The sequence below is a fragment of the Lepisosteus oculatus genome, chromosome 29, assembly GCF_040954835.1.
Source record: "Lepisosteus oculatus isolate fLepOcu1 chromosome 29, fLepOcu1.hap2, whole genome shotgun sequence".
NCBI lineage: Eukaryota > Metazoa > Chordata > Actinopteri > Semionotiformes > Lepisosteidae > Lepisosteus > Lepisosteus oculatus.
In genome coordinates this window covers 4308992-4328452 of record NC_090724.1, presented here as the reverse complement: position 1 = coordinate 4328452, position 19461 = coordinate 4308992, and the positions used below count along the sequence as shown (strand labels likewise).

Here is a 19461-nt window from a genome sequence, read left to right as displayed (position 1 = left end):
CCTTGTGCCTGTGGCTTGCTGGGATAGCCTACAGCTCCCCAAGGACCTGGAACTGAAAGAAGAGGTTAGAAAACAGCTGGATGAATTTAGAATTATGTCTATATTGTAAAGTACAGTTATTTCTAAACAGACTGATGTTAAACACGTTACCAAAAAGAAAAGCACAGAATGTTTACCAGGTTCCCAGTTTTAGGCTTCTTGCTTTGAAAGCACCTCAGGGAAACAGTTATTCTGAGGACACACAGCATGGGAAGCTGGATCTGTGACAGGAAGGTGTGGTGGGGAATCAGACACACTAGACAAAGGCTTGGGCCTGATCCAGGTGCAGTCAAAGAACTCTCAACAATGAAGCTGGGGAAGAGCTGAGAACATTGGGGTACAGGCAGGGTCTAGAGTCACTGAGACCGTACACAAAAACAGAAAAAAGTTCAGGGAAGCAAAAACCACTTTCAAAGATTCTACTGACTTTTGAAATGTGAGCCACCAATGAGCTAGTAAATTGATAAGCTGAAATCTCTTGTCCACAGATTCAACTTTCTTAATTCTGCTTTTCAGGTTAAGTCCTGAAAAGCAGTAACCCTGAATTACATGTCCGCTGAGATGTTTTTACCGTGTGTCGTCTTTGTTCTGTACAGGAAATTTAATATAGTTTCCATAATTATGAACTTTTTCCCAAAATTCTTTTATATATTGTAACGCAATGGGGGCTCAGGCGGGCGCCCTTGCCGCATCTGGTCGGCCCAAAGTATAGGTGGCTCGAACCCGGGACTTCCGCGTCTCTCTGCAGCGACCTAGCCCCGTGAGCTAGAGAGAGATCTCTCTTTAGCTCACGGGGCTAGGTCGCTTCAGAGAGACGCGGAAGTCCCGGGTTCGAGCCTCCAGTCACCTTAGCTGTTCTATGCTAAGGAATTTGCTCAATACTACCTCTATCCTGGAACAGCACAGAGGAATAGTGAGTACAGCAGACAGGGGTCACTCAAGTATTGGTCCTTAACCTCAAAAGCACTCAGTCTTTGTTTACCCAAGGGTGCGAACCACGCCTAGTTACTAGCTCCATAGGACAAACAGCTTTTCATGCAAACTAGGTGCACCGAACTCTGTGCACATAAGCAGAGGTTTGCTGGACTGTACTGCAGGTTATTTAGGCAGAGGCAAAAAGACTACAAGTCTTTGGGCAAAAAAGCGAAGTTGTCATCACAATCCATTCATCCATTTACTAACAGCTTCATTCAATTTGTGGGTTGCAGAGGAGCCAGAGCCTATCCTGACAGAAAACAGGCACAAGGCAGGATACACCCTGGACAGGACAGCAGTCCAACGCAGGGCAGACAGACACAAACACACACACATCTGGGCCAATTTTCAATATCTTTGAACTGTGGGAGGAAACTGGAGCACCCGGAGGAAACCAGGAGAATACATTTTTAAAAAAAGTGCATCCAGGGAAAGCCCAATGCTCAGGGAGATGTGTGGCTCTATCCGTTCAAGATTGAAATTAACTAACTCCTTCATTTATTCGTGGATTCAGATCCTGAGATAAACTCTTTAATCGCACACTTCATCTTCCCACCACAAGGAGGCAGAGTGACTCCCACAAGCTCTCAGTTCACCCAGAGACACCCAGCCCTAGGAGCTCACAAACAGGAACACAAAAGCACAGATTCCCAAAAATAAAAAATGTAAAGATTGTGCAATATGCCTTTATTAGTGTTCATGTCAGACACTGACAGTATGCAGGAGTGCCAGCAGTCCCGCAAGAATTTCCCAAAGTACTGTTTAGTTTTTTAAAACTAGAAAAAAAAAACACAGTAAAAAAGTCAAATTCTTTTTAAAAAATCCCTTCACAAATTTTCTAAATGAATTACTTTCTCTTTTTAAAAAAGTCAAATTTTCCATGGGTCTGTTTCTGCATGAATGCCCCAGTTCTCCATACTACTTTGGCATTTTAGTCATTTCCATCTCTCCTTGCTACCCACAATGACCTGCCTTTGTCAACATTACAGGCACTAGAAGTGCAATAAGTATTCAATGTGAAACAAGTATTCAATGTACAATAACATGAAACCCAATGCATTAGGGCCCACACACATCACAGGGTGAGCGACTCCTACTGGCCTCTCTAACGCCTCTTCCAGCAGCTACCTTCCATAGTGTCTACTCCGGAAATACTGTAAGTCATTGGTCATGCCAATAAAGATCTTTGAATTTGAATCTGAATGGCTGAAGTGACACTAGGAATAGGATCTGCTTTATTTCTGAGAATGGTAAGCATGCCAGCCCTTGATCTCAGCTTTTGCATTTTATCACCAAACTCTACGAACCCTGTGAACCAGAACTAGCATTGGCTCTTAGACTAAATATCCAGATATGAGTTGTTGTTTTAACAGCCCGGGTCAAGGAGGTTTAGTTTGTCCCAAGCTCACAAACAGAACCCTTGTTGCTCTGCCTGGATGTCACAGTACAATCCCTCTGCCCCCCCCCGCACCACCTCCCATCTCAGAACAGAAACACCAACAGCGGACAAACTAAGGGGATGTTCCAGAGAATCCCGCGAGGAATCCCAAGTGCCGGCTCACGGGTTCGTTGGCAAGCCCGGACATCACGGGACGGTGCCCACTGGCAGTCCAACCCACAGTCCGACCCCTGCCCCCGGAGAACTGACAGGTCCTAACAGCTAAACACAACCCGGCTTCATTGACAGCCGCCTGTGAAGAAGAAGGAGCAGGACGAGGCCTGGGCAGTCCAACAGCGTGAAGCAGATGTTGGTGAACAGTGGAGTGTCTTGTTTCTAAGGTGGCTCGTGGTGACCTACAAACTGTAGAGTGGCAGAGGAGGCATGGAATTGAAGTATCATATGCTCTCATGTTATCTTATTTAACACTTATTTGTGCATCCGTAGTCACTTCTTATGGATATTTATTTGTTCCTTTGCATGTTATTCACATGATTAGGAATGCAAAGGAAGCAAGTGAGGAAATATGTACAGGTGGTGCCATGGCTACACTGCACTGTACTCTGATTCCTTCCTCCAATGGGGTTAAGAGCCTGGTGCGAGACCAATTTCAGTCCCCACCACACCTCCTTTCAGACTTGCAAGACTTGTCGGGAGCTGTGTATTTCGTGTCTTGCACCAACAGGACAGCTCAGACTTGCTTTTTTAAAGCCAAACAGTTCTCTCACGATTAAAGATGTTATGGGCATGAAGCTGGGCCTGATCTCAGGTTCCTGTTTTTCTTGTTTCCCACTAATTCCCTTAGTGGAATTAGTGGGAAACAGGAATACGTACTCCTTAGGGGAATCAGTGGGAAATAAGAAACACAGAAAGCTGAAATCAAGCCCAATTAATTCCCACTAAACATCCTTCTTAGCCAACATGGTATACTGACCTTCATGCTCTAAGAAACTTGTCAAATGCCATGCTCTAAGAAATATCAAAATGCCATCAGTATTTACAGTAGCTCTTTATATCACTGCAAAGGACATGGCCAGATGACATCTAGATTAAAATAGAGGACAGCACCGTTTCCTAACCCACAATTCCCTGGTGTCTCATTACAAAGTCCATCCTAACCGAGCAATCGGACGATCATGTGTCAGTCTGGATGTGCTGCTCAGCAGCTTGTTCTGTCACGTACCAAAAGTGAAACCTCAGCAGCCCTTCCTGTTTGAGAAATGGCAGTGGCAGTAATTGTGAAGTTACCACTTGGCTGTTAGGAGACTTTCGGTCTCATGCAACAGAATGAACATTTTCAACACCCAGAATCTCAAGCAAAGGAGTTTTGAATCACCTGCAGTTGAGCACAGATGCATCAATTTAGTGATACCTTTGCATTGACAGGGCACAAGGAGCAGAGTGAAGCTGCTGTAGCTGTTTGGATTGGCCCTGTCAGAGCCCAGAAAAAAATTACCTATTTAAAGCAAACTGAATGAATCATGGTGCTCTGCATGTGATGAACTCAGGAAAGTCACCATGACTCTGCATTCTGGCCTCCAACAGAGGCTTTAAGAGCATGGAACCAACTGAAAATTGTTACTATTAAATGATTGATAGTTGTACCCAGCCAGATTTTAAAAAAAAGTTGATCTCTGACACTATTCCAAGCCAATGTAATTGCATGACAGCTGCAGAATGGCAACAAGCTGCTTGCGTCACTGAGCACCAATGTCTGCAATGCCTCTGGCTGATCACTCACATCCTGGCATCTCTTCCCATTGGCTTTGAGTCCAGGTTGGTATCGCATGGCGTTGGCACAGAACTGCTTGCTGTGGGGCTGCCCAGGAAAGGTGGAACTTCAATTCTCACTTTCAAGTTAAGCCAAGACTTTGCCGGCATGATGGATAGTGTGAAACGACAGTCAGTCCCTGTCCAGACAGGAAGAACGATCAATTAATTACTGTGTCTTTCTTTCCAAGGCAAATCTAAGACATTTTTTTTTGTATCTGAGCAAAAGGTCCTTAACCTGTAAAAGTGATGGAGATTTCACTGCCTTTTGAGTGCAGAAGTGCCTCTTTTCAGTTCCTGTAAGAAAATCTACTGAAAGTTTTGCCTCACTCTCCAGGGGTGAAACACATCATCCTTCATTTTGTCCATGAAGCCTGTTTTGTCTTTTCACAGAGGAGGCCTGACAGCAGACAATCACAATCTTCTGACGCTGTCATGAACAATGTGAGAAAGCTCAGGTGATGATTTCCTAGAAATTCAATACAGACCCCACTTAATCTCCTGCAGTGAAGTTGATGGACTATTAACTACAGTACATCTCAGCAAATACTGTTTTGATTTAGGAGAGCAATGTACAAAATGAGCTTGTAACAAAGTTTGTACATTACTGGACTCACCACTTACAGGACCGTAATTGGTCATAAGTCACACTGACATCTGAGTGCAATGTTATTTAATAAATCTGGACCCCTGCATTATTAAACACTCTTCGTTGTATTGCTCTATCTGTTGATAATTTTATTTAATTTGCTTGTGTAGATATAAATGGATTGGATAAATCAGATTATCACAATTTTATAGCTCAGCTCTAGATAATGGAAAGTCAAAAATGAACAACCCCCACCATTATGCACATACACTGCAGGGAAATCACATATTTTGGACGTGAACAATCTTCAGTTTTTATCTTCCACACATGCCGGCTGCTTTTGGAATAAATCTGGAACTAAGGCAGCAATCTAACGGCTCTGTGCTTAGTTCAATGCCAAGGCCAGCCACTGTGAATCAGGCGCCTTGATGCATACGCTGGGAAAATAACAACACGTCCTATAATTGAACTGCTCTAAGCAAAGAGAGCTTTCAAATCTCAGTGTGAATTAATTTCTACTAGGCCGTTAATGAGGAACTGCTCATTTGTTATGTCTTTATAGGGGTGCCCTGAAGAAGCAGGCAGCGTTAATCAAAGGCTGGCTGGAACCACATGCCAGCACCCACTGAGCACCCAGAGGTGCCAAAGAGGCATTCAGGGCACATGATCTCCCAGCCTGACCTTTTGCACACTTACAGGAGAGCACAAGGTGTGTAAGAAATTAAACAGAAGAGAGAGTTTGGAAAAGTGTCCTGAAAACCCTGGAGTACATTTTGTACATTTAGTTTATTAGAATCTTGCTGTGCTATGAAAAGCTACGCACAAGATCCAGTGTGAAGCAGTCACATGAGCCAAGGTCTTGTCACCCAGAAAACGTGATTCTTCTGGTAATTATGTCACAACCTAAACTACAAACAGTCATGAAACAAATGTCACTAAACAGCACAGAACAAGAGGCAGATTAAAGCTCTAGACTCCAGATTAGGATGTTACATGTCCATATGCTGGGATGTAATAACTTTGATTGAGCCATTTCAAATAACTGCTTCAATAAATAATCAACTGTATAAATGAGTCTCAATTAACATACCTGGTAAACTTTAAAAAAGGTACAATGTCCCTTTAACAGATGCATTCTTCCAACGGGATGAATGCTTGCTGGATTGCCAAGCATTTGGGACAAATGTCCAGTTAGGGTTTTTCTGTGCTTTGTTTCAAAGACATGCCCATTACACTGACTTTATGTGACTTTTCATGGCAGGGAAGATCTTATAAAGAAATTGTGTGAAATGAGTCACCTTTTCAAAGGAGTTCAGGAAAAAGCATGCAGATTCTCTAATGCATGCAGAGCAGGATGTACAGTACAGTACTGCAGATCTGCACACTACGATTAAGCACAGCTCAGAGCCTTTAGCACAGCTCAAGGATTTCCTATGCTTTCCCGTATGCTCAGCCAGTCAGTGACGTTAGGAACATATGGGAAGTGTGGGTTGGGGGCGGGGGGGGGAGTACTGACGTCATTTTCATGCCTTGTCTCCTGGCAGCATTCTCTGTACGTGCGAGATGTGAGTGGTGGGTGGGGAACACAAGATCCATCATTGAGGAGCCATAGTGTAGAAAAACTCCAGTGCCATCACCACATAATCAACCGTGGAAGCTCTTGAGTGCTTCCTGAATGTCCCTTTATAACATTGTAGAGACAAAAATAATCAATCATTGCAAATTGTTTTCTTTTACTGTAAATAAGAAATAATACCTCTAGTTTATTGGCTGCTCTTAGAGTCGAGTGGTTCTTTCTTTGTTATTTACTCACAGCTAGTGAGTAAATAACAAAGTCTAGTGATGGTGTAACAAGTATTTAGTGCTTTGAGAGAAAACCATGCTGTTTATCTATAGCCAGGGTTAATTAAGAAGGAAACCTTCCCATCAATTCTAATAGCTATTCCACTGTAGCAATCCTTAACTGTGTGAATGAATTACCCATTAGTCACACAGTTACAGAGAATTCACTTTTAGTCCTAAAGGGATTGATAGGTTTGTCGAAATTCAGCAATTTGGCACAACTACAAGGTGCGCCAGAACGCTCACCACACCTCAGCTATGAGTGGGGAGGAGAGCAGAGTAATGAAGCCATTTAGAGATGGGGATTATTAGGAGGCCATGATTGGTAAGGGCCAATGTGAAATTTGGCCAGGACGCCGGGGTAACACCCCTACTCTTTTCGTGAAACGCCCTGGTATTTGTTTTAATGACCACAGAGAGTCAGAACCTCTCTTTTACGGCTCATCCGAAGGACAGTGCCTGTTTTACAGTATTATGTCCCCCTCACTATACTGGGGCAATAGGACCCACCTGTACCACAGTGTGAGCACCCCCTGCTGGCCCCACTAACACCTCTTCCAGCAGCAACCTTAGTTTTTCCCAGGTCTCCCATCCAGGTGCTGACCAGGCTCACACCTGCTGAGCTTCAGTGGGCTGCCAGCTGGGAGTTGCAGAGTGATATGGCTGCTGGCATTAAATATCACACAGCACTGTTCACGAGCGTAGGAGTGTTAATCCTGGTGTCCTGGCAAAATTCCACTGTGGGCTTGTACAGTCTGGCCTATTCACTGAACTGCTGAAGCCATTTCTCACTTTTAGGTTTTAGAACAGCGCAATGAACCAGGACAGTCACGTTTATTTCAGCTGCAATATTAAAAGAAGAAGACAAAAGGGACAGTAGAAAATTCCAAGACCAGTCATGGACCCATGGGGGAAAAAATAAGAGAGTGGTAAGTTCACATGCTCATCTGAACTTCTTCTTACCCACTGTCAGCCTATACCCATTATTTCACAGTTATTTGGCAAGGAATATTTACAAAATCACATATCAGTGGAGTTTTTCCAATTTTAAAACACTTTTCCACTTATAAGCATGATTGTACTTGGTCTTTAATCAGCACCTTTCTGGAAACAGGCCAGGTTATTAGATTACATCACACAACAGTCTGCTGTGGACTACAGATTTCCCTTCAAATGTTGTGCTGAAACAACAAGAATCTCTTCAGAAAGATGGTGTAGTTCTGGATCATTTTTTAGCACACGATGTTCTCCCCAGGTCTGGAAAGGGTTAACTCCAGCCTCACAGCATGGGCCGCACGGAAGTTGTCAGCTTCGGACTGGGGATCGGAGACATAATGTTGGCATTCTCTCAGGGTGAACTTTCCCCTACTTCTCACACTGCTCTCCAAAGCCGTGTTTCAGACCAACCCTCAGAGGCAGAGGCACAGTGAGCACACTGAATGAGCTGCTAATAGCTGTTGCAAAAAAAACATCACGAAAAGCTAGTCCACACATAGGCACAACCTGCTTCCTGTTGTGTCAGCATATTCCTCAGTTTCGACACCTACAGTATACGTCTTGATTTTCAGGAACTGTTCTTATAGAACAAAGTTGGCAAAGTTATATTTTGTTAACGTAAAACTATTGACAGTAATGCCTTGTCTTGCTTAATTAGACCTTTCCCTTAGTCGTGAGTGAGCTCCCACCTGTCGCATGTGTTATGTGTCCTTAGTGTACTTTGTTAAAATAGAGAGAATGTGAGAAAAATACACCCACTGCTCACCACATCAGAGACGAACCTGCACTCTTACAGGAATCAGACATTGCACAAGCGTGGCCATAGAGAGCTAAAAAAAATGTCATTTTTCCTCAAGATGCTTCTTCTAAAACTGCAGTGCTCAGTGCTCTTGCCCTATACAGTAAGGGGGAGATGGTGGGTTACATTGACAGAAGAGGCATTGCAGTGGTACCCTTGAGTAAAAATATTCACTCACATTACTCCAGTGAAATATCGAGCTGTATTAAGAGGTGCAAATATAGATACTTCACATAAAGTGATTAAGAATAATTATTATTCTTATATGACTCCTTTCAGAAAATTCAGTCTTTTTTTCTTAATTTATGGAATGACACATCCTGTCATTTATTACAGCTGTACAATTCCTTTTACTCAATGTGCAACAATAGTGTTACTAATAGGAGAAACACAAGATCGTTTTAAGTGTTGGCTGCTTTAGGACTTGCAACTGCAAAAACATGTAATCCTTAAGAATGCCATTTAAAACGATCCCTGAAGACACATTTCAAGGCATCTAGAGAATTTTACTCGTTTCTTATGAACAATTCTTGGAATTTGTTTGTGTAGGTCATACCAAGACATAAACTAATTACATTTTAGGACAATCTGTCTTAGTGAAAGCTGCCTTTATTGTTAACTGGTAACAGCCAGAAAATCTTTAGATCCACACAAAATACAAAATGAAATTTGTTCCATACATCTACAGCTATTCTGTTGTTCATAGTGCTGTGTCTTGAGACTCTGTCTGTATCTCCATTACACTGCATAATCCTGTATATGCTGTAAATACTGTAACTGAACCATTATATACAAAACCAATTGGAATTGTACCAAGCTTTATTTCAAACACTGATTGCAGGTTCTTATTTCCATGAAATGAGAAGCTCTCCCCAAAAGCCAGTAGTGAAAAGGGTATACCTCACCTATATTTCACCATCTTGTGTGATCGCACTTTAGATATAAGACATGAAGGCAAAATCCTCATCATTGTACCTTTCCAGCAGAAATAGTTAAACGTCCAGGGCAGTAGGAAACCCGATAGGATCTCCGAAGGAACCACACCCCCTCCTGTACTGCTAGCCAATCAAGCTGGAAGCATGCAGGAGTAAGCTATGCTATGGGCACTGAGCGTATATAAGGCAACTGAACAAGGCAGTTACAGAACAGGACTCAAGCTAACAAAGAGAGAGCAAGCACTTGTGCTTATTCCCAAACAGAGACGCAACCAAAGAGGACAGTGAAGATGAAGACTGCAGCAGCAGCCCTGGTGCTCTGCACAGCCATCCTGCTGGAGTCGGCTGCTGCCTTCCCCACCTTCGAGAGGAAAGGGACAGCTGGGAAGGAGAAGAGGGCGCAGTTCGCCGCCTGGGACGATGTCAACGTGATCGCCCACGGGCTCCTGCAGCTGGGCCACGGCCTCAAGGAGCACGTGGACAAAACCAAGGGCCAGATCCGGGAGATCTTCGCCAAGCTGAAGTCCTTCAACGGCACGGTGGCCGAGCTGGGCAGGCAGACCCAGAAGCTGCAGGAGGACAGCGTGGTCCTGGGCGCGGACGCCCAGAGCCTGAAATACACCGAGCTCACCGTCCTCAGCCTCTCTGCCGAGCTGAGGGAGAAGGCAAGGAAGATGCAGAGAGAGAGTCAGAAAGTCCAGGACAGGATGAGCCAGCTGGAAGAGAAAGTGAGCGGGCTGCTGAGAGATCAGGGACCAGGCAGCAGCAACACCAACGTCAGTACCAGTGGCAGTGATGTCCGGATCATCCAGGTGAGTTTTCTGGGGGCAGGGTTAGGGCTTTCTGCTGCTGTTAGAAGCAAAGTAGCAAGGAAACCTGACTTCAGAGAGGAGGAAAACATATATTTAGTACAGTAAATGCACGTCAAAGATCAACTGAAATTGATTTGCCATTTATGCTCAAGAGCAAAGGTTTAGAAGTGATAAGACAGTGAACACCGTACAGTAGTCCTCATAAAAGCTCTCAATCCTCCGAACTCTCCTGGTTCTGGTAACAGATGTCTTTTTTTCTTATTCTAAACCAGTGGGGTTTTTTTTATACAGATGTCATGTTATTATAACCAGCTGCCCACCAGACTTCATTTGTGACCTTAAGAGATAGAACAAACTGTTCAGTAGTGTTATTGGACCACTCTTTTCCTCTAGTAAAAATGGCTTAATGTGTTGGGTTTGTTTTTGCAAACAAGGAAATTCTAGCGCTTTTTAAAAATATGTCTTTTTTAAACTTACATGGGTCTAGAAACAAAGCAGTAGTTGGATGGAACATCCAAACACCCTTTATTTATCCGTTTTACAATTTTGTAATGTGAAGAATGGTGTAAATTTCGAACACGGCTCGGTGGGAGATTTAAAAACACAAGCAGCGACAAATCCACAGTCAAGAGCGAGAGAACAACGATAGGCTGAAAATAGCATAATAGGATAGCCTTCAAAATCAATCTCTTGTTTATTTAACATCGATTTAGGGCACTTAAAAACAAACTTTGAGGTCCAAGCTGTTTTTTTAATTGCGTTTAACCGTGTCAAGGGTCGGACAGGTAACCGAGTGTAAAACAAATGACCATAAAGAGGCTCAATTCGGCACGTAGCTCTCTCAGACTCGGAGCGTAGCTCCAAAGATATTTGAAGCACGATGTCAGTGCCAAGTTGAACATGCAGTACGTGCAGGAAACTGGAATCGGCAAAGCCTCTCCAAACAAAGAACACGCAAGAGCAGATCAAGTAACAGCCACAGTCCACCTCACACACCTTCTCTCTCTCGTTTGTGGAGCAGTCTCGGTTCTTGCAATACACATTGCGAAACGTAGCAGTTCGTCCACAAGGGTGTTCCGATTTCCGTATCTATTTTGGTCCCTTTTAGGAAACCGCTCTATCGATGTTCACTGTGAACGGCATAAACCGCTGGCTGATGAGCTTCCCAGACTTTTGCAACAAAAGCGATGAGGAAGGTCAAGCCGGGCGAGAGCTCGGGACTTTTCCGCTATTATATAACAAAATCGCTCCCTGTCTCAGAACGAAGCAACAGAAAAAAAAGAAAAGCTTGTAATGTCACTGTGTACCTTTTCATTGTCATTGTGGGAAGAAATGAAAACTGTAGCCTTGAACTTGATTCGGGTTTTTGCTAAAACCGTGTAGCTCCCATTTAAAATGGAATGAACTTGCACTTACAATAACACAGTAACGGCTTTACTTGAAGTATTTACTTATTAGCTTGTCCGGGACCGAGAAACCATTAAAAGGCATGATAAAACAGATTAATGTTTCATTATTGTCCTGAAACAGAATAATGTTATATAGCATAATCCTTGCAAATATCGTCTGTGAAACTCAACGAGGCTTAAACTTTGCTTGTTCCAGTCGGTGGTGGAAGCGCAGAACCAGCGCATCGATGATCTGGTGGAAAGGATCAGACAACAGCAGGACAAGCTGGACAAGCAGAACATCCGAATCCGGAACCTGCAGAACCAGGTAGGATGCACAGGCACTGCGGTCGCAGCTGTCTCGTCTTGCAATTTAAGTGGCATCCTGAAACATACTTGTCCGGTGTAAAGACTCAGTCCTACGTTTTTTTTATTAGTGGTGTTGGTAAACCCTAACAGTGCGTCACCGAACGCGAAACCTAAAATGATTATCGCGGTTTCAAGGAAAAGTGAGTTTATAGGCTCCAATCAGCCTCCGAGCGCTACCAGACTTCCCTAACACGACGTTGCTTGGTGTGCAGATCGATCAGGGCAGAGCGGCGAGTCCCGGCCTCAGAAGCTTCCTCAAGCGCAAAGTGGTGGAAGTGGCGCGGGACGCCAGCACCGAGCAAGCCGACTCCCCTGCCGGTAAGTTGGGCTGAGCGAAGCAAGATCGTGCTTCACAGACGGCTCCCGGGGGTTAGCGTCAGAAACAGAGCATTTAAAAACCTGGATGTACCAGATGTGAAAACACCCGTCTATGCATTTCCGTTTGGTAAAATACCGTCTGGATTTAACAGGATCTTGAAACTTGGTGAGTCGCCAAGTAGAGGAAAGTTCAGAGCTGGATGGAAGGTTCAGTCCGGGGCTGAGTCAAGGCGGGGGGGGGGGCAGATTCCAGTTTTACAGAACAAAGAGGGGGGCGGTATCTGTAGTGAATTAGCAGAACCGATTCTTTCCCTTTTTTATAGCGGAGTGAGCTGACCTGAACTGGAAGTCATGCAGACTCGGCTATCAGTTCACACTCTGTCTGGAGACGCATCCTTCCAAATACATTTCTTACCAGAAAACTCTCTCTCATTTATATATACTGTATGTTAATTCTTTAAAGTAACATGTTAGTGATTTTGTTCTGTTTGTGGGGTCTTTGAATAGGATCCGTTTCTTTCATTAATGGGATCAGAAAGGCAGGTAGATGATCAATGAATTTAAGAGTCTAGGAGCGTCGGGGGGTAGATTAGTGGTGAGGATTTCCTTTGTATTTTTCTTGAAATATTTATAATTGCAGTCTACATTCAGAGTCCATGACTGATGTCCTGTTGGGGGTGTTATTCAGTTTGTTAATCATTTGAATCTATATCAGACAACACTTTGATCAAAGTCCTGTTGCTTGGCAGGTCAGTAGGACTTAAAGTATTACAATGGATTTCATGAGTAAAACAGAAAATTAGAATTCATTTTTTTTTTGGGGGGGGGGGACAATCAAAATCCATTAACACATCGCAGATCTAAAATGCTCCAGACGAGCTGGAGCTAATCTGTATTTTTGAGTTGCTATTTACAAGATTAAACAAACAACAACAACAACAACAACAACACAGGAGTGTGGTTAAGGTCCTGTTGTTTTTCAGTTCCTTACAGTAACTGGGTGAAGGGTGATGCTCTGGCCAAAAGCAAAGAAAATGGCTAAAAGTCTTAAACGAGCAGTTCCTGATGCAGAATCCCCACACTGTGACGTCAGATGGATTCTGAAGAATTTTGCAAAAGTCTCTTTTTGGCACCAGACCAAGTAGGGGAGAGTTCACACAACTCGGGCTGTCTGCTAAGCACTCTAGTGGACTCGGAACAGAAGGAGTTGTTTAAAACTTGGACGGGCAGAGGGCTTGAAGGTGGGGGAAGGGGGGGTTAGCTACAAGTTGCCTGGGAAGGGAACGTGGGTCTGAGCCAAGCCCAAGAAGAGCCGGGCTGCCAGAGAGGAGGGAGCGCTTTAATTTAAGCTCGTGAACTTTGTACAGACTTCCCTTTGTTTTTCCGAAGACACTAGTCTCCCTCCCCTGCCTTCTCACCCTCTCTGCGCATAAACACACATATTCTCCATTCCTCAAGGATGGATAACCTTTCTCCTAGTTCTGTCAGAGCCAGACAACCCCCGCCTACCCCCTACCCCCCCCCAAACCTAACAGCTCTATCCCAGCTGTTACAATGAGAAGTATGTGAAAGTTGAACTGCCCCCCCCAATACACACTACTCTTTGTCTTATAATTGCTTATTTTATACACAGTTCACTGCTACCCCTCTATCTTCATCTTACATCTGGGGAGATTTGATTTTAAGTCAGACATCTGCCTTTGTATGTAGTGTGTATGTACCAGAGTTTACAGACTGTTTAACCTTTTTTGCAAATGAGTGTATGTCAGTAGTAATTGTTGTTCCACAGACTCTAAGTGAGTGGGTCTGTATCTATATATAAACACTCCGATAGACAGAAGCCCATAGGCAGCACATGTTTTCTCTTCTTGAAGGTCTTGCGGCCCTGCTCTGTCTAGCAATTCCTTCTTGTGCACTCCAAGGCCACACAGTATAAGTGTAAGAGCCTGACAAGTGTACACGTGAGCTTGGCGTGGCTGACAGGGGAGGGAGGCCAGGTGTCAGAGTCTGCGAGGAATACTGAGGGGCCTCTGTATGAGGCAGCACAGACTGGCATAGAGCAGCCTGCACCAGAACTAGGATAAAGGTCATGTTTACTACAAGACGCTCCTGAGTTTAGGCTGCATGGTCTTCGGTGTTCAGCAAAGTTAACTTGTGCGCAGTTCTGGGCACCTTAGCACAATAGCAGGAATCCCAAAGGCCTGCTTAACACAAAGGCCCCGCAGTGCATCCAGCAGCCCGTTCCAGTTCAATCTACAGAAAGGAGATAAGTAAAACCCGAAGAGACACAGATACACCCCATTACATCACGGGAGGCGGTTTTGTGTTTCTGGATTCTGAGTGGGTGGCGAACCATTAAAAAGACAACTCTGCCTGTTCAGTCACAGAACCACATCTTCACAGCTCCTGGCGATGAGTTCAGAAATGTCAGAAGAGTTAGAAACAGAGTGGCTAACCATGTGGTAATAAAGGGTGGGGAATGGTTGTTTTTTTTACTAGTCCCAAGCCAGACCAGAATTTAGGTGAAAGTTCATCACAGCCTGCTCAACCCTTTCTCCTCTCAACACACACACTGTTCTGCTGAAGAATGTGTGAAATATTTAACCATCTTCTGACATCAGGGAGCCTGTGTTTTGGTTTTCAGTGACAATAAAAACAGGACTTTGGCCCTGGGTCCACAGACAAGCTTGATGCTGGCAGTCTTTCTTCTGGAAAGTACAAAGTTCTAGGAGGTCATAGAGCTGAAACCAGGGTTTCGACTTTATCTGTTGTTTTTTTTCCCCCAGTAAACACTGTTTAAATATTTACTCTCCTCAAAGCTCAAACGAAAGCACATTAATAATATAGTTACTAGTTGGAGTAGAAATGTATGGGTTTCAGGATGATTCCACTTAGCTTTCTCGTAATGATATCAGATTAAAAGTATTGTGTTTGTCCTGATTTATGTAAATAAACATTACAGTGAAACCCTTGGTTTATCAGATAAAAAGAAGGAAAGGGTGTCTATCATTGCAGAATATGATAGAAAAGAAAGATATATTCTATATAAGCTTTCTGGATCTTTTGACTTATTTTTAACAATTGCAATCAACACAGTGAGTAAAATGTTTTCCCGTGAATTTCATCATTACAGAAACTCATTATTTCAAATGGCATAAATTAAGGTATAAACTTTGGTAAAGCACACGAAACAACACACATCATAAGCACTTGGACTACCACTACCACTTACCACATTGATATTCCTGAATTTCAAACTCAGTGGTATTTATTTTGACTTTTTGTTTTGTTTTTTTGTGCATCTCATTGTTATTGCAGGGAAACTCCGGTATTTCCGATTTTACGGACACAAATTCCCTTTTAAGAGATTTCTGTCCTTTAAATCCAAAGTCCGTTAAACCTAAGGTTTAGTGTAATTTAAAGTACTAATGAGGTAAAAAAAAATATGATTGATTATATCCACCCCTCGTTATTTACTGAAATAACAGCGCTCAAAGTGTAAAAAGTTGACCTTTGTAGTAGCTTAGAAAGGAAAACAACGATGATCTATTATGCTTACCTTTAATAAGCAGCCATGTGAATTTACTGGTCTTTTCATTCTTGTTGCAGATATGGCTTCTGACTGTCACGTGCTGTTCCTGAGGGGAGAGAGAAGAAGTGGGGTCTATACTGTCCAGCCTATCAACTCTCAGCCCTTCCAGGTCTACTGTGAAATGACAGCTGGTGAGTCAAACCTGCGTGAGAAGAGATGGCAGAAGTGTAGAAACCGATGCAATAGATGGGGAGGGAGCTTTCTGCTTTTTCTTTGAAGGAAAAAACAACAGATCCTGGAGTACATAAGCAGATAGCATTTTAATGTCTCCACCTTGTGTTGGAAAGGACATACCTAATCGCAAAGCCTTATTAAGTCAGAGCATCTATAAATTCCTATGAAGCAATCCAAAATCATTTTTTTTAATGGACAGAAAGCAAAGTTGTGTTTTGTGGAGTAAGTTATTTTCAGTCATATCCAGTAATGCCTGTGACATCAGTAAGCAAACGCCTCAGCTGATCCCTGTGCCTGCTTCTCTCTTCCCCAACAGAAGGTGGACAGACAGTTGTTCAAAGGCGTCAGGATGGCTCAGTGGATTTTGATCAACCCTGGCAGGCCTACAAGAATGGCTTCGGCAGTCTGGATGGTAAATAAAACAGCCCCAATTTTCCTTGTAAATTAGAGGATCGCACTGGCCTCCCACATTCCGAGAGGCGTGACATCAGAATAGATCTCCATGAGCTTGTCTGAAGCAGTTGCATAAATTAACCCCAAACATAGAAACAAGGGACATTACCATAAGCCCAGCACTTTCAGAGAAATCAAATCCGTTCCAAAGATGTCATAAATCCTTGTAAATGCGTCTTTGCTGCTAAGCGTCATGCTTATCTCACCATTTAATGAGATCTTCCTGGTCTGTAATCCACATGTTAGGTGACATTTTAATCATGGCTTTTGACAGACAGAGCTTAGGGTGCCCCATATAGACATTCTCTTCCTTGTGTTTTCCCAAATAAGCAAATGGATGTTACATCACATTTCATTACCTTCGGTGACACATGTTCTGATAGACTAGAGTCTAAGCTGTTCTTTGGATTCCTTCCCCTCCTTCCAGGTGAATTCTGGCTGGGACTGGAGAAGATTCACGCCTTGTCAAAGCAAGGAAGTTATGTCCTGCACGTGGAGCTGACAGACTGGGACGACAAAGCGCAGAGCATCCAGCTCCCCTTCCAACTAGACGGGGAAGGGACCAACTACTCCCTCCACCTTCAGGAGCGGCCACTGGGAAGTGTGGAGAGCGCACTGAGCAGCGAGCCCTCTGGCCTGCCGTTCTCCACCCAAGACAGAGACAACGACAGCAAGCTGGACATGAACTGCGCCAAGCACCTCACCGGTGAATCTCCTTGCTATGGCTTTCAACCATTCAGGCTACTTAAAAGTGACCGAGCAGGAAGGGGACGGGGTGGAGGGTTAGCAATCGCAAAGCGATGTCTTCCAAGAATGCCAAGAGTCACCTTTAGGGTTCCTGCTTCGACATTAGAGTTTTTTTTTTAAATTACAACCCCCAAATGTCTGTTAAATAGGGTATAAATGGATCACAGGAAAGACAGCATTTGTTAAAATGGTTCCGGTGGGGAGCTGCGTCAGCATGCGTAGTCTGCAAAGGAGCAAGTAATTCCATGCTGAAAAGAGAAGAGAGAAAACATAATGTTTCGGCTGTGAAGGATTCATAGCCGAAACGTTGCATTTGTTAAAATGGTACAAAATATCCGTTTCTTAGCAAATGCCTGAAGTATACGATAACCTTGCAGTTGCTGGGGATTTTAGCAAAGCCTACATACAGGATGGCTCTTGAAGTGCTGGGCCTGAGTCTGTTTTCTCGCTGGTCTCCCCCTGCAGGTGGCTGGTGGTTCAGCAACTGTGGCCGGTCCAATCTGAACGGGAGGTATTTCCAGAACATCCCACGCCAGAGGCACGAGAGGAAGCAGGGCATGTTTTGGAAGACCTGGAGGGGGCGCTATTATCCTCTGAAGTCCACCCTCATGAAGATTGCCCCCGTCGAGACCGAATACGACTTGTAAGGGAGGGCGGCTGCGCCTCTCGGAGGAGCCGGATTCGATTTTGTGTTGGACCGAAGTGCAGTAACGGGGAGAGCTTTCCGGTGCTGGGATGAGTGAGCCCACAGGATGAGTCTCGCTGTTTAGTTTCTCCTGCAGAAGAGCAGCACGGAGACAGTGGATAGTGTTGTCACTGCAGTTCTGCACTAGTCATCACAGATCCTGACTCAATCTGCTTGGCACAGCAACCAAATCGGCCATAGCTCAAGAGACAGGGCCTAGCTATTGTCTAAAAGTACATTTCCAAAGCTAATGTTTAAACAATGATTTCCTTAGATAATGCAACAGAACAATGCAGATTTTTATATATATATACTTGTGTAATTTAAGAAAAACCTAGTAAGTAGCTTACTATTTGGATACTGTGTTAGTGCCAGACCACAGCCGTTCTACTGAAACATTGTGCTGTATGCTGCAGTTATTGTTTCCTTCAGCTTTTAACTTTTACTTTGTGCTTTATTGACTGCCTTTAGACCATATTTTAAAGGGTCACAGGTTTAAATGTTCACAGGTCAAGAGATTTCTGTTACACAGGAGAGAAATGTTCTCAACACATCCTACAACATGGCTGAACTAACGACCAAGGCATACACTGAAGAAATGGTTTGGGGGGGGGGGGGTTGGGAGGTGGGATCATGCTGGGGGGACATCCACCCACTGCCAGTACAGTCCGGCCCCCAGAGAAACGCAACGCACAAAATAACATGGCTTATGTCTGTTTGTTAGATGTCATTCTGGATAATCTGTGTAGAGGTCCAGTTCCCGGTCAAATCCTTCCCTGCGCTTGGTCATTTTTGAGTGCCAAAAAACAAATTTGTTTTGCACTCGTCTGCACGTTTTCTTTTCGGATACACGAACCAACGTAAAAAAGGGTCAGGAAATGTCGCAAAGGCAACAGGACGGCAGAATTCAGTTTGGGTAGCATGACTGCCACGAATGTGGAGCAGAAAAAGTCACTTTTTCAAGTCAAGTTTTATCATTTAGCCATACCTGAGGAAGGTTGATGTAGGAAACAAGAAAAACCAAAGGATTCTGAAAGGAGAAGAAGATGCGTTCATTCGAATCCCAAGTAACGCAGCTCTGCCTCCAGATTTGACCCTGAACGTGACCTCAGATTATCCTAAAAACCAAGGCGCTCTCCACTTGCTGAGTGAGTGGAGACTTCTCTTTCAGTCACATTGACTGCCATGCACAGCTCTGACTGACCCCGATTCCTGTAAATAGAGGGGGATAATAGATTAGAAGCTGCTACCTTTGTACAGGTTTTGAAGATTATTGTTTTTTGTAGCAGTGGTTATTTTATTTTTTATGTGATCTCTCTGGTTTTGTTCCTGTCCTTTTAATTTAAAGTTCTGTTGGGTGAGCAAGATTCCTCTGTTAACTACTGCAGTAATTTATACTGTGCATCTCATGCTTCTGGTTTCTGAAGAAAATGCCACTTTTTTTCCAACCTCCTACTTTTTTAAAAAAAGAAGAAAATCTTTATACAAAAGGCTGAAACATGTTTTGACTTGATTACAATAAAATGTAACTGAAACTCCA

General features: G+C 43.7%; 1 protein-coding gene and 1 long non-coding RNA gene across 2 annotated transcripts in view; one reads left to right on the top strand and one right to left on the bottom strand.

The window, feature by feature from the left end:
• Window positions 1–15909, bottom strand: part of LOC107079692 (uncharacterized) — a 26229-nt gene extending 10320 nt beyond the window's left edge. The window contains exon 1 of the long non-coding RNA XR_001480627.2: window positions 15830–15909. This is a non-coding gene — a long non-coding RNA (uncharacterized lncRNA). The remainder of the gene's footprint in view (window positions 1–15829) is intronic.
• On the top strand, window positions 9590–19461 carry angptl4 (angiopoietin-like 4). The gene is made up of 7 exons (XM_015365773.2): window positions 9590–10195; window positions 11801–11911; window positions 12165–12270; window positions 15880–15993; window positions 16353–16448; window positions 16917–17195; window positions 17702–19461. The coding sequence occupies exons 1-7, from the start codon at window positions 9674–9676 to the stop codon at window positions 17881–17883; spliced, it is 1410 nt and encodes a 469-aa protein (XP_015221259.2). The 5' UTR covers window positions 9590–9673; the 3' UTR covers window positions 17884–19461.

Excerpts from the sequence above, each read along its gene's own strand:
- angptl4 (XM_015365773.2), top strand. The coding sequence starts at position 9,674 with ATGAAGACTGCAGCAGCAGCCCTGGTGCTCTGCACAGCCATCCTGCTG. Across the intron at positions 11,912-12,164 it reads TCCGGAACCTGCAGAACCAG|ATCGATCAGGGCAGAGCGGC; the intron begins GTAGGATGCACA and ends CTTGGTGTGCAG. Across the intron at positions 12,271-15,879 it reads GCAAGCCGACTCCCCTGCCG|ATATGGCTTCTGACTGTCAC; the intron begins GTAAGTTGGGCT and ends TTCTTGTTGCAG.